General features: G+C 47.8%; 1 protein-coding gene across 3 annotated transcripts in view; it reads left to right on the top strand.

Annotated features, from left to right (window-relative positions):
- Positions 1 to 26,541, top strand: part of RAD54L2 (RAD54 like 2) — an 85,603-nt gene that overhangs the window by 40,621 nt on the left and 18,441 nt on the right. For all 3 annotated transcript variants that reach the window (XM_037049596.1, XM_037049595.1, XM_037049597.1), the window contains 12 exons: positions 14,491 to 14,692; positions 15,832 to 15,971; positions 16,409 to 16,525; positions 16,828 to 17,054; positions 17,793 to 17,975; positions 18,111 to 18,244; positions 19,562 to 19,758; positions 20,771 to 21,113; positions 21,923 to 22,100; positions 23,292 to 23,543; positions 23,735 to 23,853; positions 25,247 to 25,365. In XM_037049596.1, coding sequence (XP_036905491.1) covers positions 14,491 to 14,692; positions 15,832 to 15,971; positions 16,409 to 16,525; positions 16,828 to 17,054; positions 17,793 to 17,975; positions 18,111 to 18,244; positions 19,562 to 19,758; positions 20,771 to 21,113; positions 21,923 to 22,100; positions 23,292 to 23,543; positions 23,735 to 23,853; positions 25,247 to 25,365 — 2,211 coding nt within the window. The remainder of the gene's footprint in view (positions 1 to 14,490; positions 14,693 to 15,831; positions 15,972 to 16,408; positions 16,526 to 16,827; positions 17,055 to 17,792; positions 17,976 to 18,110; positions 18,245 to 19,561; positions 19,759 to 20,770; positions 21,114 to 21,922; positions 22,101 to 23,291; positions 23,544 to 23,734; positions 23,854 to 25,246; positions 25,366 to 26,541) is intronic.

Below are 26,541 nucleotides of genomic sequence, written 5' to 3'. Positions count from 1 at the left end.
ATTCTTGCCTCTGCCACCATTTAAAATGGATTTCCAGGAGGGAGAATGGGGGTGACTTGAACAGCAGTGTGGGGCTTGACTTGCCTGAGCTCTGGGAGGCAGTACCATAATCCCCCAAGGCTGCAAAAAGGCTTATTCTCTTCATTCTTCTTTTAAAATCTCCACTTTGGGGATAAGAGGTCCTGTTTGCCCCTCTAACTCTCTGCTCTCAGGCTCACTGGAAATGCTAGGGGAGGGCTGTCTAGCCCTCTTGAGAGAGGTTGCCAATCGGAGACCCTGAGAAGGGCAGGAGACCCAGCGGAGTGACGTGGCCCTGGCGCCACTCCAGCTGTAGAACATCAGGCTGCTGCAGCGTCTAGAACCACTTCCTCCCTACAGTGCTGAGTGGCAGGTAGGGGAAGCACTGGCCTTCGGTGATTCTGAGGTTTCCAGGAATAATTTGCTGGAGTCTTTACTTCTATTTTTATTTCTCCCATGTTTGGATTACTTGTATGTTGGGAGACAAGGAAACATTCTGTTACCTCTGTTTTCCGATTCCGATCCCTTTGAAAAATCTCTTCCAGAGAGATGAGAAACCCTTGGAGGTAAGACTGGGAGGGGAGCTCTTGAGGACGTAGTGTCAGCCTCTTGTCACTTGAGGCCTTTGGCAGAGGGTGCAAGGAAGGACTGTCCCCATAGGAAGCTGGCTGAAGGCCATGAAGTGCCAGTCACCAGATGCCTTGGGTTGCATGTTGCTCTTAGATTAGCTACAGCCGTTTCCAGATGGAACCTGTCTTTTGCTGTCCCTTCTGCCTCAGGGCAGTGGGGCTCCCTTTCTTAGTGTGCGGTGCCGGCCAGGTGTGGGGTTGCTTCTGGGATTCTGCCCGTCTCCTCATGGCCCTTCCGTCTTCCACTCACCACTTGATCCCAGACACAATGCTGTGCTTTATCTCAATTTATTTTTATTGTGTCAGCACCCCAGGTACTGAGTTTCTGTTTCAGTTACTAGTTTGTGTCATAGGTCTCCCCCAAACTTACTGATTTAAAACAGGCTGGTGTGGCTCAGTGGACTGAGTGCCAACCTGTGAACCAAAAGGTCACTGGTTCGATTCCCAGTCAGCGCACATGCAGGGGTTGTGGGCCAGGTCCGCAGTGGAGGGCACTTGAAAGACAACCACACATTGATGTTTCTCTCCCTCTCTCCTTCCCTTCCCTCTAAAGATAAATAAATAAAACCTTTAAAAAAAAGAAAATAGTTAAGATGGCAGGTTTTATAAATAGATAAATAACATTTATTATTTCTTATGGTTGGTTACTATGGGTGAGCTCTCCAGGAAGGGCGTGGCTGGCAGGCTAATATCTTGGCTGTCTTTCTCTTGATTGAATATTTCTTGACTATGGATCACATTCTCCTGTTTCTTTGCGTATTTGAAAATTCATAATTAAGTAATAGTCTTTGTGCGTAGTACATTATACAGCAGACTGTTCAATAACATTTGATCACCTTCAACTTGGAGGGCCTTGGTTTTACGCTCTTGTATAATACTGATCTGTGAAGAGCCCAAGATGCTTCCCAAGTCTGACTCAGCGGCACCCAGCCTCTGAGTGCCGTCTCCCTGCAGGTGGCGTGCGTGCTTGGTTTCATGCTCTGTTGGGGAGGAGGGGCTACCATAGGTCTTGCCGTAGAGCAGGGGTGTTGAACTCATTTTCACTGGGGGACACACCAGCCTCGCAGTTGCCTTCAGAGGGCTGAATGTAATTTCAACTCCTTAACAGTTAAGGACTAGTTATATTTACAGTCCTAAAATTATTTTGGACCTTTGAAGGCAACTGCGAGGCTGATGTGGTCCCCGGTGAAAATGAGTTTGACATCCCTGCTCTGGACTGCCATTCTTATGCCTGGGAACAGCCTTTTTATTGTCTCAGCTAGATGGTAGGGTTGTTAATAGACAATTATTTAAATTGGATTTATTTTCTTATTTTTCAGCTTCTATATTTTTTACCTTCACCTGTGGATATACTTACTGATTTTAGGGAGAAGGGAAGGGAGGGAGAGAAACATCAATGTGAAAGAGAAACATTGATCGCTTGCCTCTCACATGCACCCTGACCTGGGACCAAACCTACAACCTAGGCATGTGTCCTGACTGGGAATTGAACCTGTGATTCTTGGGTTTAAGGGACAACGCTCCAACCTGCTGAGCCACAGTGGCCAGGGTTAATTGAATTTATTGAGGGTATTAAGATGTTAATGAAATGATTCCACTATGGCAGTACTGGAACCCCCAAATTCCCCTTGCCTTGCTCTTCCCCTAATACTATAGACTGCACCGTTCTGCTCTCAAGCCCGTCACTGCTGTGATCTGGTGAGCCTGGAGTGACCTCAGCCTGTGCATGTCCAGCGATGCCTGCACTCAGAGTCTTTCTCTGAAGACAGCTCTCCTCTCCTCCTTCCCCCATACAATTCTCTTCTCCAGAATTGCATTCCTATAAACTGCCCTGAGCCCTGACTTCTGCCTCCTCAGCTTCCCGGGAGCTCCCTTGGAGCTCCAAAGGCATTTCACTGCCTTTGGACCCTGCCCCCAGGCAGAGCGGATGACCCTGGGCCTCCCCCTTTGGACATTGGCAGTTTAACACTGCCTGAGTGTGCGTTCCTCCAACATTTTGTCCAGTTTTATCACTGTTTACAGAGGGAGTGTGATCCAGTTCTCTTACTGCATAACAAAGTATCCTAAAACTTACCACCTTAAACAGTTGTATTTTGCGAGTCAAGGATTTTGGCAGGCAGCGGCTGAGCAGCTTCCCCTGGGGTCTCTCGCGCAGTTGCACTTGCCTGAAGTTGACTAGACTAGGCAACCCTGCTGACTCACGGTGGGCGATCCATGCTGGTTGTTGGTGGAGAGCACAGCTGACCCTGTCTTTGAGGGTGCCCGTGGCGCTCACTCCGTGGGGCCTGGGTCTCCATGTGGCATGGTGGCCTCAGAGGGGTCAGGCTTTTTATGTGGTGGCTGAGACTTCAAAATGCAGACACAAGGAAGATTTTACTTTGACTAATGTAATCTAGGCTCAGGTCACCTAGTGTCACTTCTGCCCCAGTCTTGGGTTAGAGGGTCATGAGTCCACCCAGACTCAGGAGGAGGGAACCCCAGCTCTTGTCAGGAGAAGAGTCAAAGGATTTGTAACATTTAAAAAAAAAAATCATCTCAGATGGCTAGTTCAGAACCAGTTACTCTGTCATGGTCAGAAGTAGAAGTTCGTTCCTCAAGTTTGTGTAATGCTATGTAATTATGTTCTGATTTCTATTGCTATTTCTTTTCTGGCCCGACAAATCATTTAGAAGTGTATGGATTATTCAGAAGTAAATAGATACAGTTGGGAATTTTCCAGTTACCTTTTTGTTTTTTATTTCTAGTTTAATTCCACTCTAATTTAGATACATACTCTGAATGATTTCAACTGTTTGAAATTTGTTGAGGTTTGCTTTATGTTCCAGTATATGGGCAGTTTCGATAAATGACTCAGGAGATGTTGAAAGGAATGTGTTTTATCATTGTTGAGGGAATATTCTAAGTATGTTCATTCAGGTTTGATATTTCGTTCAGTTCTTAATATAGCCTCACTGTTTTGGGATTTTGTCTGTTGGCTCGTACTAGTTATTGAAAGAGGTAAGTTTCTCACTGTGATTGTAAGTTTATGTGTTTCTCCTTACAGTTTTGTCAGTTTTAGTATATTTCAAAGTTAGTCTATTATGTGCGCACAGATTTGGCGTTGCCGTGTTCTTTGTGCATTAGCCCCTCTGTCGTTAGGAAACATCCCTTTTTCTCTTATTTAAATTGTGTCACTTGCTCACTCTCTGTAGTTTGGGTTTTGTTTCTTTATCTAGTCTTTTAATTTTAGTCCATTTATATTTAATGTGATTATTGATATAGTGTTAAAACTTATCACCTTACTATTCTATTTATTTTCCATCTCATCTTTGTTTTTGTTCTTCTTTTAGATTAATCAAGTTTTTTTTTTTCAATGATTCTACTGGCTTGTTATATAATCTCTTATCATGCTTTTAGTGGTTATCCTACATTAAAGTATGCATTCTTATCTAATATAAATTAATATTTTTATTACTTCCTTGACTATGTTAGGACTTTACTACACTTTAAATCTGTTTACTTCTTTCCTGCCTTTTGTTATTTTTATGCATTTTAATTTTACATTTTTAAATACTATTAAATATTGTTTTTTCTATAGTTAGTATTCATGTATATTTTTCACACATACCTTTTTGTCATTTTTTTGTCTCTTCTCTTTTTTGTCTGAGATAATTTTCTTTCCATCTGAACAACTTCCTTTGGTTGTTGTACAACCAAACCCTTCCTTTTTTGTGTGCATTTCTTGGCAACAAATTTAATTGTCAAAATGTCCTCATTTGGCTCTCATTTTTGAATGATACATTAACTGATACAAAATTCTAGGTTGCCAGGTCTAGTCTTTCAACACCTAGAAGATTTTCTAGTGTCTTTTCTGATTGAAAAATCCACTGTCATTTTCTCTGTTGCCCCTTTGAAGGTGTGTTCTCTGCACGCATGACTGCTGTATGATTTTCTCTGTTACTGCTTTTCACCAGTTTGCCCTAATCTCCCCAGGGATAGTTTTCTTTATGTTTATCCTACTTGGTATGTCACAGAGCTCCTTTTTTTTAAAAAAAGATTTTATTTATCTTTAGAGGGAAGGGAAGGAGAGAGGGATAGAAATATCAATGTATGGTTGCCTCTCCTGTGTCCCCTGCTGGGAACTGGCCTGTAACCCAGGCATGTGCCCTGACTGGGAATCGAACCTCGATCCTTTGGTGCTCGGGCCCGTGCTCAATCCACTGAGCTACACCAGCCAGGGCTTCAGAGAGCTTCTTGATTCCAGTTATTACATATTTTGAGTCTACAATTTCCCTTTGTTTTATATAGTCTGAGTACCTGGTGACATTCTTCATCCCTAATTTTCTCAATTTCTCTCTTTGTTTTCTTGCACATTTTTCAGGGTTTTTTGTTTGTTTGTTTGTTTGTTTTTAGTATCTGGGTCACCAGCAATTCTGGTTCTGTTGTCTGTTTATCCCTCTTAGTTGTTGATTATTTGGTGTTGTCTCCTGGCATACCTGGTAAGTTTTCACTGACTGCAGAGTATTATATATAAAAAATTGTAGTATGGATGGTATCTTTAGAGAGGGTTTTCCTTTCCTCTTCCAGGCAGTTGTCGTGGGGCTGATCACCTTAGTCCAGTTGGGCAGAGATGAATCAAAGCTGGGTCATGATTTGTAGGTCTTTTCTGCATTGGGCACACTCCTGTTTCTAGGGTTCGGCTATCCCACAGGCTCCCACTGAGAGCCAAGGTGCTCACTGGGGCCCCATGTGCTGCTGAGTCCTAATTCTAATTCTTGTCTTCCCTGGACCTTGAGATGGCAGGACTATTTGCTCTGCTTTTCAGTGGCTTTCTGCATAGCTTCTTACCCCCGCCCCCATCTCATTCATCTTCGGAATGAAGCAAGTGACTTGAAGGGAAAATGAGCTTGAGTGTTTGGCTCAGCTCTGCCTTGTCCTCTCACCAGGACTTGGCTCCTTATGTCTTCAGTTTTTGTCATTTTAGCCACAAATTGTTAAAAGTTCTTTCTGTTTCTTTGTCTCTTAGTAATAGCCCTCTGTCCGGGTGACTTAGATTCTTAGTTTCCTGCTCGAGCACCCAGACGTGGCAGAAGAGAGGAAGCAGCGGTGGTAGGATGCTGGCTCACCTCTTCTGGATTTCCTTTCCCTGGCACCTTGTTTCCTCAACCTCTGGTGGTCTCAGCAGCTTTTTCAGTGCCTTCAAGGGGCTTTTGTTGTTGTTTGTATGTTTTTTTAAGATTTGATAACCTATTTCTAGCTGTTCTTTGTGTGAACATTGGTTTGCCTCAAACTATTTCATCTTAGCTAGAAGAAGAATCCCTGAGCCCACTTAAAAATATATATATATATATTCTTACTGAGATATAATTTACCATTTTAAAGTGTTCAGTTTAGTGATTTTTTAGTATATTCATAAGTTTGAACACCCACCACTGCTGTTTTTAATTTGAAACATTTTCATCACCCCAAAAGAAAACCCTATTACCCATAAGCATCACCTGCCCCTGCCGTCACCACCCTCCTTTCTGTCTGTCCTGGGCATTTCTGTAAATGGAGTCATGTGGTATGTGGCCTTTTGTGTCTGACTTCTTTAACTCTGCATAATGACTAAGCCAACACTGTGTGTGTGTGTGTGCTAAAATATACATAACTTAAATTTTATCATTTGCCGTATGTCATTCAGTGGTGGTAAGTAAACTTACATTATTGTGTAGCCATTTCATCACTCCCTACTGACACTCTGTACCCATTTGACAATTGGTCTGCATTGTGTCCTTCCCCGGCCCTTGGGGACCACTGTTCTACCTCCGTCTGTGTGACTTCAGCCACTCTAAGTGTCCTGTATACATGGAATCACAGTGTTTGTCTTTTGTGACTGGCATATTTTATTTAACATAACATCCTCAAGATTCATCCACATTGTAGCATGTGTCAGAATTTCTTTCAAGGCTGACTAAAATTCCATTGCGTATGTATATCGTATTTTGCTTATTGTTTCATTGGTTGCTTCCATGTTGTAGCTGTTGTAAATACTGCCATGAACGTGGGCGTTTAAATATTTCTTCGAGACCCCGCTTTCAGCTCTTTGGAGTATACACCCAGAAGTAGAAGGGCTGCATCATCTTGTAATTCTGTATTCAGTCGGGGGGTGGAACCCCACACCGGTGTCCACAGCAGCTGGACCCTTTTACGTTCCCACCAGCTGTGCTCAAGGATTCTGGTTTCTCCACGTCCTTGCTAACACATTTTTTCTCTTCTTCTGTTTTTTTTTCTTAACACTTCTTTTTTGTAATAGTAGCCATCTTAATGCCTGTGAGGTGGTATTTATTGCAGTTTTGATTTACGTTTGCCTAATGATTAATGATGTTGAGCATCTTTTCATGTGTTTATAGGTCATTTGTACATCATCTTTGGAGAAATGTCTGCTCGTGTCCTTTGCCCATTTTGAATCAGTCTTTTTGTTGTTGAGTTTTAGGAGCTCTTTATATATTCTAGATATTAAGTCCTTATCAGATGTATGATTTGCAAGTATTTTCTCCCATTCCCTGGGTTGCCTTTTTGCTCTGTTGTTAGCATCTTTTTTCCTCATCACTATGCACCCCCTGTATGTCTCCCACCTCCACCCCAGCTTGATAGCATCTTTGGATGCACGAAATTTTAATGAACTCCAGTTTGTCTTTTTTTCTTTTATTGCCTATGTCTTTTGGTGTCATGTCCAAGAAATCATTGCCAGATCCATCGTCATGAAGCTTTTCTGCTGTGTTTTCTTGTGAGTTTTATAATTTTAGGTTTTATATTTAGGTCTTTGATCCATTTGAAATTAATTTTTCTAAGTGGTATAAGGTAAGGGTCCAGTTTCATTCTTCTGCATGTGACTATCCAGTTTTCTCAGCAGCATTTCCTGAAAATACTGTCCTTTTCCTATTGAATGATACTGGTACTCTTGTTGAAAATCATTTGAACATATATGTGAGAGTTTTTGTCTGGGTTTTAAGGTTTTTTTCCATTGGTTTATATGTCTGTTGTTATGCCAGTACCATACAGTCTTGATTACTCTAGCTTTGTAGTAAGTTTTGAGATCAGGAAGTGTGAGTCCTCCAATTTTGTTCATTCTCAAAACCGTTTCAGCCTGTTTTTGTAAACGAAGTTTTACTGGGACACAGCTACACTGTGTATGGCTGCTTTCGAGCTACAGGGCACAGTTGTGTTGCAGTCAGGGCCCTATGGCCCATGAAACCTGAGGTGTTTCCTGTTTGACCCTTCATGGGAAAATTTACCAATTCCTAAACCTTAAAACTCTTTACTCATTTCTCTAGCTCTACCACATTGTGCCACAGAAGTGGATTTGTGGATTGTGCCACAAATAAATAAATCAACAGGAAAAAATAATTTGTACACAGATACTCATGCCACCATAGGTGCAGCAAAGAATAATGAACAGCCAGGCGCCCCGCAGCAGGGGTGACCCAGCACCCTGTGGCACACTGAGAGCCCGCCATTAGTGACGTGTGGACAGTGTCCAAGAAATATTGGTATCTAACACAACATGCTGTGTATTCTTTGATCGCCAGCATAAAGTATGTAAATGTGTATTTATTAACAGAAGTGGGAAAGTTGAGACTAAATAGTTCAGAGATCGGTGCCTGTTGCATCTGGTTCTCCAGTAAAACTAACAGTGGGGGGTGGGGATGCCCGCCCGCCTCCCGCCCATTCACTCACTCTTTCTGTTTCTGCCCCGCAGAAGGGAGCGAGGGGGAAAGAAGCAGAGAGGCACTGGTGACTGTCACAGGCCTGAGACCTCACCTGGGCTGTGGGGCGCCAGAGTGCTTCTCCGTCCCTGCACCTCAACTCTGGGTCTCCCGGTGTGGGAACAGGGGAACACAACTAAAAATTAAAACCCTTCTGAAATTTAAAAGGATCATGAATTTTTTTATTCTTGAAAATCTGAAACAATTTAATAAAATAGAGACAATGGGAAGATGAACCCCGTGTCCCTGTGTTCTCTTCAGTGCAGGGCTAGTCCTGTCGCACCCGTTCCCCAGGGTGGGCTGTTGGCAGTGGAGCCTCAACACACCACTGTGTCCGCAGGCGCTTCAGAGTGTGTTCACTCTGTTTTCTCGTATGTAAGTCCTAAAAAGAGAGAAAAAACAACCAAAAACCAAGCACAATATGCTATCACACCTAAATTTTTTAACTCAATATTTCTTATAAAATATCCAGAAAACTCCTGATTACCTTTTTAAAAATAATTTTTACTGTTAATTTATTAAAATTCCTACAAGATCCATATTGAGTTGATTTGTCTTTAAACCTCTTTAATATATGCTCATAAGTTTTCCCTAGCTCTTTTTCTTTTTTCTTTATTTATTTTTATTTATTTATTTGTTTGTTCGTTTGTTTAAATATATTTTATTGATTATACCATTACAGTTGTTCTATTCCCCCCCCTTCATTCCCCTCCACCCGCACACTCCCTCCCCCACCCTTCTCCCCCCCTTAGTTTATAACCACGTGTCTCGGGTTCTTTAGATTCTATATTTCCCCCACTATTCTTGCCCTCCTCCTATCTATTTTCTACCTACCGTCTATGCTATTTTCTGTGCCTTCTCCCCCCTTCTCCTCCTCCCACTCCCCTGTTGCTAACCCTCCATGTGTTCTTCATTTCTATGGTTCCACTCCTGATCTAGCTGTCCTCTTAGTTTGCTTTTGTTTTAGGTGTGGTTGTTAATAACTGTGAGATTGCTGTCCTTTCACTGTTAATATTTTTCATCTTCTTTTTCTTAGATAAGTCCCTTTAGCATTTCATATAATAAGGGCTTAGTGATGATGAACTCCTTGAACTTGCCCTTATCTGAGAAGCACTTTATCTGTCCTTCCATTCTAAATGAAAGTTTTGCTGGATAAAGCAATCTTGGCTGTAGGTCTTTGGATTTCTTGACTTGGAATACTTCTTTCCAGCCCCTTCTTGCCTGTAAGGTCTCTTTTGAGAAATCAGCTGACAGTCTGATGGGAAGTCCTTTGTAGGTGACTGTCCCCTTATCTCTTGCTGCTTCTAGAATTCTCTCCTTCATTTTCATCTTGGCTCATGTAATTATGATGTGCCTTGGTGTGTTCCTTCTTGGGTCCAACTTCTTTGGGACTCTCTGAGCTTCTTGGATTTCCTGGAAGTCTATTTCCTTTGCCAGACTGGGGAAGTTCTCCTTTATTATTTGTTCAAATAAGTGTTCCACTTGTGGCTGTTTCTTTCCCCCTTCTGGTACCCCTATAATTCGGATGTGGGAACATTTAAAGATGTCCTGGAGGTTCCTAAGCCTCTCCTCATTTCTTTGAATTCTCATTTCTTCATTCCTTTCTGGTTGGATGTTTCGTTCTTCCTTCTGGTGCATTCCATTGATCTGAGTCCCCGTTTCCTTTTCATTGCTATTGGTTTCCTGTGCATCTCCCTTCATTTCAATTAGTTTAGCTTTCATATATTCCTCTAATTTGTGACTTTGTTCCTCTAATTTGTGACTATAATCTACCAGTTCTGTGAGCATCCTGATAAACAGTGTCTTGAATTGTGCTTCTGAGAGGCTGGCAATTTCTCGGTCGCTTAGAGTTATTGGCTCTGGGACTTTGAGTTCTTCTTGTGCTATCTTTTGGGCTGTTCGTGCCTGTTCCATAGCAGGATCGGAGCCCTAAGGTGTTCACTAGAGCAGGGCCACTAAGTCGCTGGGTTGTGACGTTGTATGTGGGGGCAGGGTCAAAGAGGAACAATGGTGTTCTATCTGCCGCCTGCTGCCGCGGCCCCCACTGGTGCTGCAGCTGCCACTGTCACCGGGTCCACGCATTTCGTCCCACTGCACTCGAGTGTGCCATCGCTGTCAGCCCTCGACCCCTGGGGCCTGCGTGGTCCGTCTCACTGTGCACGAATGTTCGACCGCGGTCAGTCTGCCCCGCACCCCAACTGGTTCCGGGCTGCCTGCGCGCCTAGGTCAGGGGATCTGTCCTGCCCGACCCAGCTCCGCTGCTGGCTCCGCCCCCTTACCGCCCCCATTGAATGGTTAGATGTAGTCGGACTTCCGTATAATTCAGTTTTCTGTCCTTTGGCTGTGTCTTTGTTCTCCAAACCTTAGTTGTATTCAAACTTGGTTGTGGGAGAAGGCACAGTGTTTCCACCTATGCCTCCATCTTGGCGAAAGTTCTCCCTAGCTCTTTTTCATTTTCTTTTTTCCTTGCAGCTATTTGTAGAATTAAAGGATTCACTTGTTCTGTAGTTTTGCACCTTTCTAGATTTTGTTGATCGCACCCCTGTGGTCTTGCTTGCCAAGTTTAACATTATTCTTTGTCCTATAATTTTGCGAACTGGACCGAGAAGCCAAGGTGTGTTCAGATTCAGGTTTCACTGCTGTGGCACATGGGCGTCACAGGTGGTGCCACATTCATCCTGCTGCATCGGGCCAGGAGGCCCGCGGTGAGACGCGGGACCCATGTTCATATAGGCGGGTCGAGGAGGGAGGGAGGTGGAACAGCTGGGAAAGGGCCCTGGGAGTGTTTGTACCTTGTACACCCAGTGAACGAGACGCAGGGGTTTTCTTTCAAAGCCACTCATGTGCCCAGTCATACTCGTCTTGGTGGTTTTCATACCTCATTCCTGAGAAGCTTGTGTAAGTCTTCACTGGTGTTGATATAGCTCTGGTGATGACCGCTTGGGCCTGGCTCACGTGAAAGAGAAAGTTCAGGGGTGTATTTGCAGCCAGATCCGACCCAATGATGCTGAACTTGGGTGGTAGTAGTCACTGGCTTTTAAACCATGTAGACACTAAGTTTTCTTTTTTGCCTAACAAAGCACATGTCTCTTTACCTCCTTGTTGAACCTTTTCTCCTTTTTCCTCAGTGGCTCTTGGTGAATTAAAATCTAGGCTTTGGGGGAGGGCTATTTCCTGAAACTTAATTATTTTGATTAGGTTTTAGAATCACATGGTTCAATATTTAGAAAGTACAAAGGAGCACATAATGGAAGTTACATTTTGCCATCGCTGGTGTGGCTCAGTGGATTGAGTGCCCACTTGCGAACCAAACGGTTGCCGGTTCAATTCCCAGTCAGGGCACACGCCTGGGTTGTGGGCCAGGTCCCCAGTAGGGGGCATGTGAGAGGCAACCACACACTGATGTTTCTCTTCCTCTCTCCTTCCCTTCCCCTCTCTCTATAAATAAATAAAATCTTTTATAAAAGTTATATTTTGATTTAGGGAAAAATTATTTATAGAAATTTTAAAACAACAGTTTTATCCTTAAGAGTAGTTTAAGATGTGGCATGATGGTGTGTAGGAACCAGTCATTTCACAGCATCGTGAAGCAGCAGTGAAGCACGTGTGCGACTCTGACTTGTATGGCAGCAACTTGCAATGTTAGCACGTCCTTAAACTAAAGCTTGCTAACAAGCAGACGGTAGCTGTTGGACCCAGAAGCTAAGGATTCCTTCAAAGAATGCTGGGTGATAAGGAGCTGGTTTAGACCTGTATCGTCTTTATAAAGGAAAGGGGAAAACTGTCTGAACTAAGTGTGCATGCGAATTTTATATGCCAGATCTAATCATTTTTAGACTGCCACCTCACTTGGCCATGTTCCACCCCATGCAGTAGGAACTCACAGCCAGGCCTCACCAACTGGAATGTGTGATAGTGAATTTGTCTGTGTTATTGAAAGGCTATCAGGTTATGTTCTTTCTCCTCCCAGGAACTGTCATTCTGAAGCAAAAACTAGAAAAAAGAAATACGACAGTTGGCAACAAGTTCCTTGGCCTGCCTGCTATACTCTGGTTCTGATTTATCTGCCTTGTCTCTCACAACCTAGCCTCCAGCTGTTCCTCCTAGTGGCTACTCAATAAATTTGCTTGTGAAATAGAAACAAAACAAAAGGCCTGGAGCCCAGGAGAACATCAAAGGTCATTATCAAAACCAGATTTTTTTATTATTGAAAAAATTTGACCCTGGCTGGTGTAGCTCAGTGGATTGAGTGTGGGCTGTGAACCAAAGAGGTGCCAGTTCGATTCCCAGTCAGAGCACATGCCTGGGTTGTGGGCCAGGTCCCAGCCAGCAGGGGACACATGAGAAGCAACCACACATTGATGTTTCTCTCCCTCCCTTCCTCTCTGTTTAAAAAATAGACAGGAGAGAGGAGAGAAATATCAATGTATGGTTGCCTCTCACGTGTCCTCTGCTGGGAACTGGACTGCAACCCAGGCATGTGCCCTGACTGGGAATTGAACTGCGATCCTTTGGTTCACAGGCCCACGCTCAATCCGATGAGCTACACCAGCCAAGGCAAAGAAAATCTTTAAAAAAATTTTTTAAAAATTTGAAAGACTTTAACGCTACGGTTGACATTTAATATTCTGTTAGTTTCAGGTGTACAGCACAGTGGTTAGACATTCATGTACTTAGGAAGTGACATCCCCCCCCCGCCCCGGTGAGTCTTGTGCCATCTGAACCCTACGCAGTCTTTACTGTATTGTCGACTCTCCCCCTAAGCTGTACTGTGCATCCCTGTGACTGTCTTCTAACGGCCAGTTTGTACTTCTTCATCCCTTCACCTTGTCAGCCAGCCCCCAAGCTCCTCCCATCTGGCAACTGTCAGTTTATTCTCTCTGTCTATGAGTTTGTTTCAGTTTTGTTTGTTCATTTACTTTGTTTTTCAGATCCCACATATAAGTGAAATCTTATGGTGTTTGTTTTTTTCTGCCTGACTTAACATCACTTAGCATAATGTCCTCCTGGTCCACCCATGCTGTCACAAATGGTAGGACTTCGTTCTTTTTTACAGCTGAGTCCCATTCCGTTGTGTGTATGTGCCGCATCTTTATCCGGTTGTCAGTGACTAGACACCAGGTTGCTTCTGCATCGTGGCCATTGTAAATCGTGCTGAAGTGAACATAGGGGTGCAGATATCTTTTCAAAGTAGTGTTTTGGATTTCTCTGGGTAAATACTCAGAAGTGGGATTTGCTGGGTCATAAGGTAGTTTTATTTTTAACTTTTTGAGGAATCTGCATACCGTTTTCTGCAGTGGCTACACCAATCTGTATTCCCACCAACAGTGCGAGAGGGTTCCCCTTTGTCCCTGTCCTCGCCAGCACTTGTTGTTTGTTGATTTCTTGATGATGGCCATTCTCACAAGTGTGAGGTGATATCTCATTGTGGTTTTAATTTGCATCTCTCTGGTGATTAGTGATGGTGAGCATCTTTCATATGCATATTGGCTGTCTCTGTGTTCTCTGAAGAAATGTCTGTTCATGTCCTCTGCCCATTTTTTAATCAGGTTGTCTAGAAAACAAACTTTTTAAAGGGAAGGAGGTGTATAAATATTTCTTGAGATTTCTACTACAGTGCCTGCTGAGCTGTGGGTCCTCCTTAGGTGGCTGGGGAACGGAATGAGTGGACACGGAGGCCCTGAAAGGAGGAGCACTCACTCTCCTTGCTGGCAGATGAGACTTGCTTGGCATCACACTAGTGCATGTGAGCTGCATTTGGAACCCAGCCAGCCCTTTCTGAGCGTTCTGAGGCCATGAAGCTTCCTTGCTTTAATCACAAAATTATAGCTAGACTGTTGTTGGCTCTCATTTTTTTTGTGAGCCTCCCCTGGGCTGGGCTTGGTGCTAGGCATGTGTTCTGTTTAGTCCTCACAACAGCTCTGGGGCACGGGCATCACTGCCCTCACGTTCTGGACATGTCCACCGAGGCTCAGAGAGACGTAAGTAACTTGCCTTAGATCCCCCGCTGGGGGGTTGCTGAGCGGAAGTTTGAACCCAGGTGTGTCTGGCCTCAGAACTCATTTCCTCCCCAGTGAAAGATGGTCCCTGGTACCTCTCTCCCCTTGTCTCCTTAGACCCATCCCTGGAAGACATGTGTGGCACTGAGTGTGCCCCGCTGGGGGAAGATGGGCAGCGGCCACCGCGGTGCACTTCAACTACCTCATCACAGTCTGAGCCTTCAGAGCAGCTTAGGCACCACCAAGGCAAGAGCCTAACCTCCGAGGACCCCAAAAAGAAGAGAGCGCAGAAGCCCTCCCATATGAGGAGAAACATACGGTGAGCTGTGCTCTGGGTTGGAGGGGACGGGGGCGAGGGGAGGTGCCTCCTTCACTCAAAGGCTGTCAGTAGCAGGAGGACTGGTTTGAGCAGCAGTGTCCTCCTTCCCAAGGAAAAGGTAAAGTGTGAGCTGTGCTCCTGAGTGACTAGTGAAGACGCAGCTCAGGCCCTGCGGGCTGGCTGTCAGAGGACGGGCTAGAGGGGAGGCAAGTGGCCCTGGAGCTCCGCCAGCTGGTGTTGTCCTCTCTGGAGACCCCAGGCACAGTAGGGTCCCTGGTTGGACCCTGTTTCTTCCTCTATTTTTTCTTATGTCTCAAAAACAAGAGGAGATGAAAGAAGTTCAATTGTCATCTTAGAATTCAACTTCAGTTGGCAGGGGACTGTCTGTTAGAAGTAGGGCTTTTTTCTCTTGAGCTAAGAAATCAGCAGATATGGCCTTGTCTGGTGTGGCTCAGTAGACTGAGTGCTGGCCTGCAAACCAAAGGGTCACTGGTTCGATTCTCAGTCAGGGCATATGCCTGGGTTGTGGGCCAGGTCCTCAGTAGGGGGCGCACAAAAGGCAACCACACATTGACTTTTCTCTCTCTTTCTCCCTTCTCCTCTGTCTAAAAATAAATAAATAAAACCTTATTAAAAAGTAAGAAAGAGATCAGCAGATATGAACTTCTATAACTACCCAAATCCTCAACAGCCCCTCCATCTACCAAAGAGATAAATGGTATCTTTTTCTCCTCTTGCCCTTGTTTTCCTTTTTAAAAAACATGATGATAACTTTAAAATATCACTCTAAGTATGGAAAATGAGGGTATAGAATCATCCATAATCCTACTTTCCACATACCAACTCTATTTTTAATCGGCTTCTCAGCTATGTGAATCACACATTACTCTATTTTGCTCTTGTTCTGATATGTGCAGAGATGAGCCGACAGGGGCATCTGTCAGGAAGTTAACCAGTACGGAAACGCACAAGGCCAGAACCACCTGAGCCCGCTCCTCGCGGGGGTTTCATGGGACTGATGTGGCTTCTCCTCCCACCTCCGCTCTCTGAGCTCAGCGCCGGTGATTGCGCTCTGTCGGGTGACACTGCGTTGCCGGAGTCTCAGGTGAACCCAAGTGCTCTCTCTTTTTAACATGCAGAAAGCTGCTCCGGGAGGATCAGTTGGAGCCAGTTACCAAAGCAGCACAGCAGGAGGAGCTGGAAAGAAGGAAGCGCCTGGAGCAGCAGAGGAAGGACTACGCAGCTCCCCTTCCCGCTGTTCCCTTGGAGTTCCTCCCCGGTGAGCTGTGGAGGTGGCAGCAAAGGCCCTCGGCCGCGCCCAGTGCTCAAGGATAGACCTGGAGTGAGGTCCTGACCTCTTAGGAACCCTTCAGCCATTCAGCTTCTTGGGAACACACAGTCAGAGGAGTCTCATTTAAAAAGTTCAGATGGATGAAAGTATGCTCCTCAGACTGATGTTCTTTAGATTCCCCCCTTCACTTTGGATCTTACCAGGCCAGTGGGTTAGGACCTTTTCTAGTAGCCAGGCGGCTATTAGGGTGTAAAAACCAGTGGAGAAAGGGGAACGTGGAAAGAGGGCTGAGGGTTTTGAGATGCCTTCTGCCTTTCTCATCGGTGGGCAGTCCAGCGAGAACAGTGGAGGGGGCGGGATGGTGAAGTGTGTGAAGAGCACGCTTGTGCCATGTGCGAGCTGACACTCCTTTCGTCTCCTCCCAGAGGAAATCATCTTAAGAGCAAGTGATGGTCCGCAGTTGCCACCTCGGGTCTTGGCCCAGGAAGTTATTTGTTTGGACAGTAGCAGTGGCAGTGAGGACGAAAGAAGCAGTCGAGATGGTGAGATCAGGCCGGCAGCGCCTTTCCTCCCTCCGGGCCCATGTCCGCCCCGAGAGCTCAGCTGTCCCTCTGATTTAAAGTTCAGTCCCTCCTCACTCCCTTTGTGGTCCGTGACAAATTTCTCTGAGTCCTCTTGGTAGATGCAAGGTATTCCCTTGTCTTAACTTGAGGCTGGGCAAGAGTAGTGTTTCTGGGTGGCGCCAAGTCCCACACTTGTCTCCATGCTCTTTGCTCTGACAGTGGGCGGTAAGTTACCTCTGCTCCCTGGGCCTTGTTTTGTTTTGTCCTGTTGACTGTCTCAGAGGTGATTGAGCTGAGCTCTGGGGAGGAGGACACCCTGCACATTGTGGACAGCAGTGAGTCTGTCAGTGAGGAGGACGAGGAAGAGGAGAAGGGTGGCACCCATGTGAACGACGTCCTAAACCAGCGCGATGCTCTGGGACGAGTGCTCGTGAACTTGAACCACCCCCCGGAGGAGGAGAATGTCTTCCTGGCCCCGCAGTTGGCTCGGGCAGTGAAACCTCATCAGGTACGGCAGATCTTGACTCTCTTCCTCATCCCCGTCGGCTTCCTTGCTGTGGACACTGCCTGTTGGCATCACAGCCCGTGAAGTACTTGTTTGGTACCACAAGCAGCTTCTGGAAAGTCCTGGTCCTTCCTCCTAACAGCCTGTGCTTCGGGACTCCCAATGAACCGATGGGAAGACCCTTGGGGTTGCCCTGCTGTGTAGAGCGCGCTGGATCTCTTGGCTCAGTAATCTTGAGCCTTCTTCCGTGAGATGCTTCTGGAGAGCAGAGCTTTGGTTAGGAAGTTGTGGCTCCAGAGATGTGAGAGTCAGAAGTCGGAGGGCCTCTCTGGTCGGAGGGAGCAAAGTAGTTTGTGTTGACCCAGAGCCTGGAAGTGGGAGCACGGAGTGAAAGCTCCATAAAGACAAAGGTGAACTCAACGTGAGAACCTAACAGTAAGGCCGGCTCCTCGTGGAGCGGGGAGCAGTGAGCAGTAAGCAGCCAGAACAGCCAGGCGAGGCCCCTGCAGTCTTGCCTGGGGTGGGCCACTGTACCGGGTGAATGTTTTCCTGTGTTTCCTCCAAGAAGGCCGTCACCAGCCAGTAGATTAGTCCAGGTTCGGGGAGATTCCTGTAGCTGTTCACACCAGCTGTCTGGTGTGATGTTTGCTTATTTGCCAAATCCTGACTAACTCCAGAGTGAAGGGAACTTGGGTCTGGGTCTTTGCCAGCCCACTGATCTTCGTGTGTGTTCCTTGTCAGATTGGAGGGATCCGGTTCCTGTATGATAACCTGGTTGAGTCCCTGGAGAGGTTTAAGACCAGTAGTGGCTTTGGCTGTATCCTGGCTCACAGCATGGGTCTGGGAAAAACTTTGCAAGTGATCTCCTTCGTTGACGTCCTTTTCCGCCACACGCCAGCCAAAACGGTCCTTGCCATTGTGCCGGTAAGAGTTCAGGAAGGCTCCACTTAGCCCTGCAAGGAGCCTGGGTTAATGCCTTCCTGGGCAATAACAAGCTGGATGAGCTCAGCTCGGAGCTTGCTCCTTAAAGCTCTCTCTCTGGGCTTGGCTTTCTGACAGGTCAATACTCTTCAGAACTGGCTGGCAGAGTTCAACATGTGGCTCCCAGCCCCCGAAGCCCTGCCAGCCGGCGACAAGCCTGAAGAGGTCCAGCCTCGGCTCTTTAAGGTTCACATCCTGAACGACGAGCACAAGTAGGTGGCCTGCCTCTGCCCCGCCCTTTCCGTCAGACTGCTTCCCAGGGTCGGGGTGTCAGAGCCGTCCATTCCGGTGTGTGCCCTGTCTTCCTGGATCCTTTTTGGTTTCTTGATGTAGCCCTCTCTCTTTTCCTGCTACTCATTTTTCCTCTGCCTAGCTTTTCAGTTACATCAGAGTTGTGCAGCCTGGGAAACTTCTTTTGTTCTGCTTGAGGATGCTTTTATTCCCTGAAAAATCTGCGTGCAGGGTCACATTTTCCCAGGTGTATAGTAATAAAACTCACCACGATAGGCTCTGGCTGAGTAGCTCAGTTGGTTAGAACATCGTCCTCATACACCAAGGTTGGGGTTCGGTCCCCAGTTGCGGCACATACAAGAATCAACCAATGAGTGCATAAATAAGTGGAACAGTAAATAGATGTTTCTCTCTTTCTCTCTCCCCTCCCACCTACCTTGATCTCTGTCTCTAAAATTAATAAATAAAAAAATTTAAAAACTCAACATGATAAAATGAAACTTTCCATCTTCTGACTTAATACCTTTTACATTTCTCTTTTCTTAGCAGCTCGTCAGTCTCTTCTTTTAAGCCCCAATCTACAGTTGACCTTTAATGGTACAACTTCCAAACTTTGAAAGGTGCAAACCCTTTTTTGTTTTAGATTTATTTAAAATTATTTGTATTTCCACTCCATATATTCAACCCGATTTCCAAAAATCTGAGGATATCTCTTGGTCCAGACTCATTACCCATGCCTCCCTTTCCTTCCAGTGGCGTGTCTCTGCCGAGGCCACCTGCTCTTTCTCAGATTCCAGGACAGTTAGTCCACGTGCAGCAGTAAAGTTCAACCAGGGCTCAGTTGTCCACAAGTGGAGGGACCGGGCCAAGTGTCATTTGCTCTCCGCTGCTCTTGCTCCTTCACTGCTTGTCCTTGGCTCTTCATTCACTGGAGCCTGAGTGGTCGAAGTGCCGGATGTTGCCCTGGTTTTTAGTGCCTTCCATTTTTTATGGGAGTAACTTGAAATTCTCCCTCAACTGTTGTAGTCAGGTGTGTGCATCCAAGGAGGACGTCACTTTTGCTTGACTTGTGCCATTGCACTTCTGTGCTTTGCTGTTTAACCGTCATCAGCTCCCCAGTCCACCCTCAGGGCAGTCAGTGTCTCTGGGACGCTGGGAAAGTCCTCGGGCAGTGATGCTGCCACGTGATGCCTTTGGCAGTCAGGATTCGAAATGCACATTGACGGACTTTGCTTGTGAGGAATTCTTCCTGGTGAGCAGTGGAAGCAATAATATCTTCTCTCTGTTCCCTCTTACAGGACAATGGCAGCTCGTGCTAAAGTGATGGCTGATTGGGTGTCAGAGGGTGGGGTGCTGCTGATGGGGTACGAAATGTACAGACTCCTCACCCTGAAGAAATCCTTTGCCACAGGTAGACCGAAGAAAACCAAGAAACGTTCTCACCCGGTCATCATTGATCTGGATGAGGAAGACCGACAGCAGGAGTTTCGGAGAGGTGGGCGGCTTGTCCTGGGGGTGCTCTCGGGGCGTTTCAGGGAAAAAGTAGTGTGCATAGCCCCTCGTCCAGTATGACGCATTGTTGACCTGAGCTAAGTTGTCTTGAACCAGAACCCGGTCCCCGAGGTAGGTGGGATGGCCTTCTGGCCCTCAGACGCAGTGAACTGGTGGTCAGGCCAGGCCACAGGCTCGGAGGAGACTCCCTGGCCCGCTCCTTGCTTCTCTCACCAAGCAACCGGGAGAGCCTTTGCAGCCTTTGCCACTCCTGGTGACATTCTGGGACAGCAGTCAGAAAGTGTTTATAGAGTCCTTACATTGCTGATAATACTGTTTGTGGACTTCTAAAACGAAAACGAATCCCGTCTTCCAGTGAAAGCTGTTCCTCTTATAATTCTGCTCCCTCTTCTGCTCCCTCTTCTAAGGGCCTTTGTCCATTTGGGGAATAATGTTTTCTTGGGGTTCAGACTTTCATTTTATAAGTCTCTTCATCCCGAGGTCACGTTTGCTGTAGCTTGACCTCAGTCATAGACCAAGAATGCACCTGCCTGTTGGCGGACAGGGGAGTCTGTCCAAGAAGGCCTTGTCCTTCAGCTAGCTCCCTCCATCCCTCGGGGGGCACCCCAGTGCTAACAGTGGGAACACCGATTCAAGAGGCTGGGCTGCTTCCTCATTTCATCCAGACTCCTGTGTCCTGCGTAGCTATGCTCTCTGTGGCCTGGCTGGCCTCGCCCTAGGAATGCAAGTCAGTTTCACTCGGAGCCTAAAGGAGGGAAAGGAACAGAGAACGAGGGAAGAGATGCTGACTTCGAGAGTCAGCAGGCCAGGGTCCCGTGTCACACCAACCCGCGTGAGCTGGGATGGCCAGCCCCCTTTCGCTGACAAGGGCTGACTCTTGCTTCCCTGCCCCCCTCATTTCCCCTGTCTCCTCCAGGGTGCACCCCTACCTCTCATATTGTTGACTGAGAGCAGGCCTTCTCACGCGCTGATTCTGGTTCCTCTTCCCTTCCCAGAGTTTGAGAAGGCCCTGTGCCGCCCTGGCCCCGACGTGGTGATCTGTGACGAGGGGCACCGCATCAAAAACTGCCAGGCCAGCACCTCCCAGGCCCTGAAGAACATTCGCTCTCGCCGCCGGGTGGTGCTGACCGGGTACCCCCTGCAGAACAACCTCCTGGAGTACTGGTGCATGGTGGACTTTGTGCGCCCGGACTTCCTCGGCACCCGGCAGGAGTTCAGCAACATGTTCGAGCGCCCCATCCTGAACGGGCAGTGCATTGACAGCACGCCGCAGGACGTCCGCCTCATGCGGTACCGGAGCCACGTCCTGCACAGCCTCCTGGAGGGCTTTGTGCAGAGGTGAGCCCTCCCCTCGAGGAGTAGGCGGCCCTTCCTAGTGCAGCAGGAGTCCAGCTTCCTTGTACTCAGTGGCATTTCCTGAGTAGCGAGCAGAGGGTGGGTGCCCTCTGTTTCTGTCCCCTGGAAGTCTGGCCTAGAAGTGCTTCTCTCAAGAGTCAGTTCAGCCCTGCTAGTGTAGCTCAGTGTAGCTAGTGAGCGCCAGCCTGAGGACCAAAGCTTGCTGGTTCGATTCCCAGTCAGAGCATATACCCGGGTTGCAGGCAAGGTCCCCAGCTGGGTATGTGCAAGAAGCAGCGAATCGATGTTTCTCTCCCTTTCTTTCTTCCTCTCTTCTCTTCTCTCTAAAAATAAATAATAAATGAAAATATTTTTAAAGCCAATCTGTAGTTACCACGGATGCCTGCCTTACTTGCTGAGAGAAGCAGAGAGAGCTGGCATTCTGCTGACTCGGGGGGAAAGAGCAGATGGGTGGCTCTGAGGGTAGGCTGTGCCAGGTCAGCCTCTGGGGGCGCGTAGTTTACACCGGCCTCCAGCAGCCTCGGTTTCCCTTGTTCACGTGGCTGTGTGGGGAAAGCTTAGAGAGGCAGTCCAGAATTGAGGTGAGAACCTGGGGCAGCTCACTGCCTCTGGCCTTAGTTTTCTTGCCTAAAATGAGTCTCTTCTCGGTGATTGCTGAGCCAGCGCTCGTTGCAAGGCTGCTGTGAGGTCCTCCAGACGTGGGCGTGGCAGAAAGGCAGGGTACGGTTTGTGTCCTGCACTTGGTCCCCTCAGCCACGCTGCCTTGGCAATTCTGATTTCCACACTCGCAGGCGAGGCCACACTGTGCTGAAGATTCACCTCCCTGCCAAGGAAGAAAATGTGATCCTGGTGCGGCTCTCCAAGATCCAGCGAGACTTGTACACTCAGTTCATGGACCGCTTCCGGGACTGTGGCAGCAGTGGCTGGCTGGGGCTGAACCCCCTCAAGGCTTTCTGTGTGTGCTGCAAGGTGTGTTGAGGCCACAGGCACACTGCGACTCAGACCAAGGATGCACGAGGTTCCCAGGGAGTTACTCCTGCTGGAAGTCCTTGATAAAGGAAGAATACAGGCAGAGGGGCCGCCTCTGTGTTGGAGGACCCGGGGCTCTTGGGAAAGGCGGCTTGGCTTCAAGCTGCTCAGTCCTTGGGCGTGCTTCTCACATTGCAGTTCGAGTGGCGCCCCTTGCGCAGTGCAGCTCAGCTGCACTGCCCGTAACACTGAATTCGGGAAACGGCTGCCTTCCTCATTGATTTTCTCCCTTGGTATGTGGGGGGTGGCGGAACACCGTGGGGAAGCATTTTGCCTGCTCACATGATTGAGATTCAGGAACTATGTAACTCAGACAGGCTATTACAGGTGCCTCCCATTGTTTCTGTACTTCCTCGGAGTGAGCTCACCCTGATAGTGCTGCAGGTGGTTTGGGGACAGCAAGGCCCAGGGGCCATTAGCACTAAGTCCCATGAACAGGTAGAGGCACCCTGACCTGTCTGTGACCTGGCCGAGTGCTCCCTGTTGCCTCACCAGGGGCCCATTGTGCTTCAGCTCTCAGCCTGCCCGTGGGGCGTTATTCCTGATAGGCCACTGCTTCAGTGAGTGAGCTGAAGATGTGTGTCTGGGGACAGAGGGTTTCAAATATTTCTTTAGTAGCAACCATCCCAGAGACCAGGGCTAGGACACCAAAGCAGACATGGTCTGAGGATCTGCAGTGCTGATGCACCCGTCCCACCGGTTCCCGTCCCCTCCTCGCCCAGTAGTCCCTAAAATGACTTCCCTTGGGTCATCTAGAAGTCAGACACATTTGTCCACAGGGAGGCGCTGGTCTTATTTCACACAGTAGTCACGCCATGAGATAGGAACATGCCCCTTGAACAAGGGTAAGAAGGACCGACTCCCGGTACAGACTTTTGTTCAAGTACCAAACATGCTGGCGTGGCCCCTGGAGTGAACTCCCCTGCTCACGTGTCATGGTGGTCAGAGTTGGTAATGGAACCGCATACACAGGCTCTTTGGCTACAAGGGGGTTGGGATATTTCCATTTCGGGTGTGACAGTGTGTGCAGTGGGAGGTGTGAGACGGAGCAAGAGCATGCTCCCAGACTGTCTGTGACATGCTTATATCGCTTGCTGTCGTGTGCCGCCTTTCCTCTGACCTGAACCTCAGATCTGGAATCACCCCGACGTGTTGTATGAAGCCCTTCAGAAGGAGAACCTGGCCAATGAGCAGGACCTGGACGTGGAAGAGCTCGGCTCCGCGGGGGCCAGTGCCCGCTGCCCATCACAGGGAACAAAAGTCAAGGGGGAGGACAGCGCCTTGGGCTCTGCAATGGGAGAGGCCACCAATACCAAGTTCCTCCAAGGGGTGGGCTTCAACCCTTTCCAGGAGCGAGGCAACAACATTGTCACGTACGAGTGGGTGAGTTCAGCACATCTTCTGTGGCCATAAAGCTCTGCTGAGGGATGGTGCAGAGCCCATGTGGCGAGAGGGCGGGGCTGCGCAAGGAACGGGAGGGGCTGCCTGGGAGCTGCTGTGCTGGAGGGAGAGCGTTTTATTTTTACTGATCTGGCCATGGGCCTGCTCCAAGCTGCCTCACTTTTCTCTTGCAGGCCAAGGACCTTTTGACTAATTACCAGACTGGAGTCCTGGAGAACTCTCCCAAGATGGTACTGCTTTTCCACCTGATTGAGGAAAGTGTGAAGCTTGGTGACAAGATCCTCGTGTTCAGGTAGAGAAATTCCCGGGTGACACTGTGCTTCTCTGGTAAAAGTGATGTGGGCCCTGCAGAGTAAGACATCTGGGCTCACACCAGGCCCCCTTGTCTTTTTCTGCTTCTGCAACCCAGTGCTTCTTGGGTGGACCTTGCATTTTCTCTTTTTCTTGGAGTTTCTTTCTTTGTCCAATGCTGTTCTCTGCGAGAACGATTTGAAACCATGGGCTAACATTGCAAATCATAGTCTAAAACTTCAAGTTGTGGCCCTAGGCCAGATCTGGCCTGTGGCCTGGTATTGTACAGACTGAGGACTAGTTTTTACATTTCAAAAGGGTTTTTTTAAAAAAAAGAAAAAAGGAAAAGAAAATGCAGCAGAGACTGTATGTGGTCTGCAAAGCCTAAAAACGTTTATTGCTCGTCCCTTTCCAGATGAACACATTGCTGACCCTTCATCTAATCGGCTTCTTTCTCTCTTGGCCTTTTTTTTTTTTTTTTTAAATAATTAAGCTTTGTGTGTAGGGCCAAATAAATGATGCGATCTGTTCCATCCAGAGTCACATTTCTCAGTCTGGTCAGAGTGTTGTGTCCCATCTGGGCCTGACTCCTCAGGGAAACAGAGAGAAAGGAGATTGTGTCTCCTTTGTTCCGGCCAGATCAGGCTCCACTGAGAGCTCAGTGGCTTCAGCCTGGCCTGGGAGGGAGGGTCTCCACAGGTGACACAGGAGACAGACAGTAGTAGTTCTGACTTGGGGAGAGCCTTCAGTTTCATGGCTCACTTCTTTTTTTTTAAGATTTTATTTATTTATTTCTAGAGGGGGGAGGGAGGGAGAAAGGGGGAAGAGAAACATTAATGTGTGGTTGCCTCCCATACCCCATACTTGGGACATGGCCCATAACACAGGCACAGGCCCTGACTAGGAATCAAACCGGCAACCCTTAGGTTTGCAGGCCGAGTCAATACACTGAGCCACACCAGCCAGGGCTCATGGCTCACTTCTGAGGACACTGGCTCTGCATAACCTGGAGGCAGCCATGTGCCTCTGTTTCCCTAGTGAGACCAGAGCATTGCCTGTGGCCTGTCGCTGGCTCTGCTACATACTTGTGCAGTGTGGGTTTTTAATGCTGATGGTGTTACTAGCACCGATCTAAACCCCGGAATTTCCCAGTTGAGAAAGTCACAGGGTAGAGAAATTTTTAGCAGTGTGACAGTAATAACTGTGTGAATGACTCTGCTCCCATTATGAACTAGAGAGAGTGCCCTTGGTGGTCCTTTGTGGGGTTACCTCTTATGGGGAGTAGATCGTGGGAGCTCCCACTGCCAGAAGGCTGCACACAATTGTGGGCCTATTGGGGAACAGGATTCCCTTGGGCCTGGGAGCCTTCTGAAACAAACTTTGCCCCTTTCCAGCCAGAGCCTTTCCACCTTGGCTCTCATCGAGGAGTTCCTAGGGAAACGGGAAATGCCCTGTCCACCTGGTGCTGAGGGTCAAGGCGCACAGAAGTGGGCTCGAAACGTCAGCTACTTCCGTGAGTTCATTGCTGCTTCATTCCGGGGGCCTTGGCAAGGTCTGCCTAAGGGGTTCCTCTCCTCTCGTTTTCCCTTCTGCTCCATTCTCCATCAGATGGATAGGAATATCCATGATGCTCCAAGGCGCAGACAGACACCCAGAGTGGGTGGCTGTGTGGGAGGCACTGTCCTAGGGGCCGAGGAACTTAGGTGAGACCAGCAGTATGGAGAGGAAGAAGGCATGGGCCTAGTCTTCGTCTGAGACGGGTCAACTGGAGGACTAGTCCAGAGCAGCACTGACCGAGCATCAGCACTGACCGAGCATCTGAACTGGGGTTCTAGGGCGGACAGCGTCGCCCTGGTGAGGATGGGAAGAGAGGCTTCCTGGAGCAGGCGGACTTGCACCAGGCTGGGCAAAATGGGGAGAACTTGCAAGATGCAGAGCTAGTGTGGCCCAAAGGTCATCTTAGGGAGGGGGAGTAGAGTGAACATAAATCTAGGTGCTGTATTCTCTGTGGGGGAGATAGCCCCAGGGGATAAATTGGTTCTTGGGGGGTTGAAAACTTAATTTTTTGAGGTGTAAAGCACAAACATGTGGTGTTCAAATAACATGGCGGGGCAAGGTGAATGGAAAAAATGTATGAAAAAGCTCCTGAAGAGGGTGGAAAAATTTTTTAAAAGGTTGAGAAATATCAGCCCAGGCACTTACTGACTAGGTCCTGATGTTTGGCCGGAAGTTTGTTGTCCGGGGCCATGGTGTGCAGTGTAGGGTGTTGAGCAGCACCCCCGCCCCCGGGCTCTGTGCACGAGATGGCAGTAGCATCCACCGCCATCTCGTGGGTGCTGAAGAGAAGGTGGGTGCTGGCTGAGAGTGCCTCCGATACCAGCCCGTTAAAGAAATGCTTCCTCCAACTGTGGCAGTTCAGTTCTCCACGTGCTATTTCATGCTTCTAGCTTTGCCCCCTTCTCTGGTCTACCCAAGGCAACAAGAGTAGCCTTTCCTCACTCCTTCATGCTTCTTTTTTAAAAAATATATTTTATTGATTATGCCATTACAGATGTCCCACTCCCCCCTTCACTCCCCTCCCCCCTTCACACCCCTCCCCCCCATTCCCCCCCTTTTGTTCATGTCCATGTGTCACAAGTTCTTTAGATTCTGTATTTCCCGTAGTATTCCTGCCCTCCCCTCTGTCTAT

This window comes from Sturnira hondurensis, unplaced genomic scaffold (genome assembly GCF_014824575.4).
Source record: "Sturnira hondurensis isolate 20B ecotype Veracruz unplaced genomic scaffold, ASM1482457v3 Scaffold0006496, whole genome shotgun sequence".
NCBI classification, from domain to species: domain Eukaryota; kingdom Metazoa; phylum Chordata; class Mammalia; order Chiroptera; family Phyllostomidae; genus Sturnira; species Sturnira hondurensis.
This window is presented reverse-complemented; position numbering and strand designations above follow the sequence as displayed.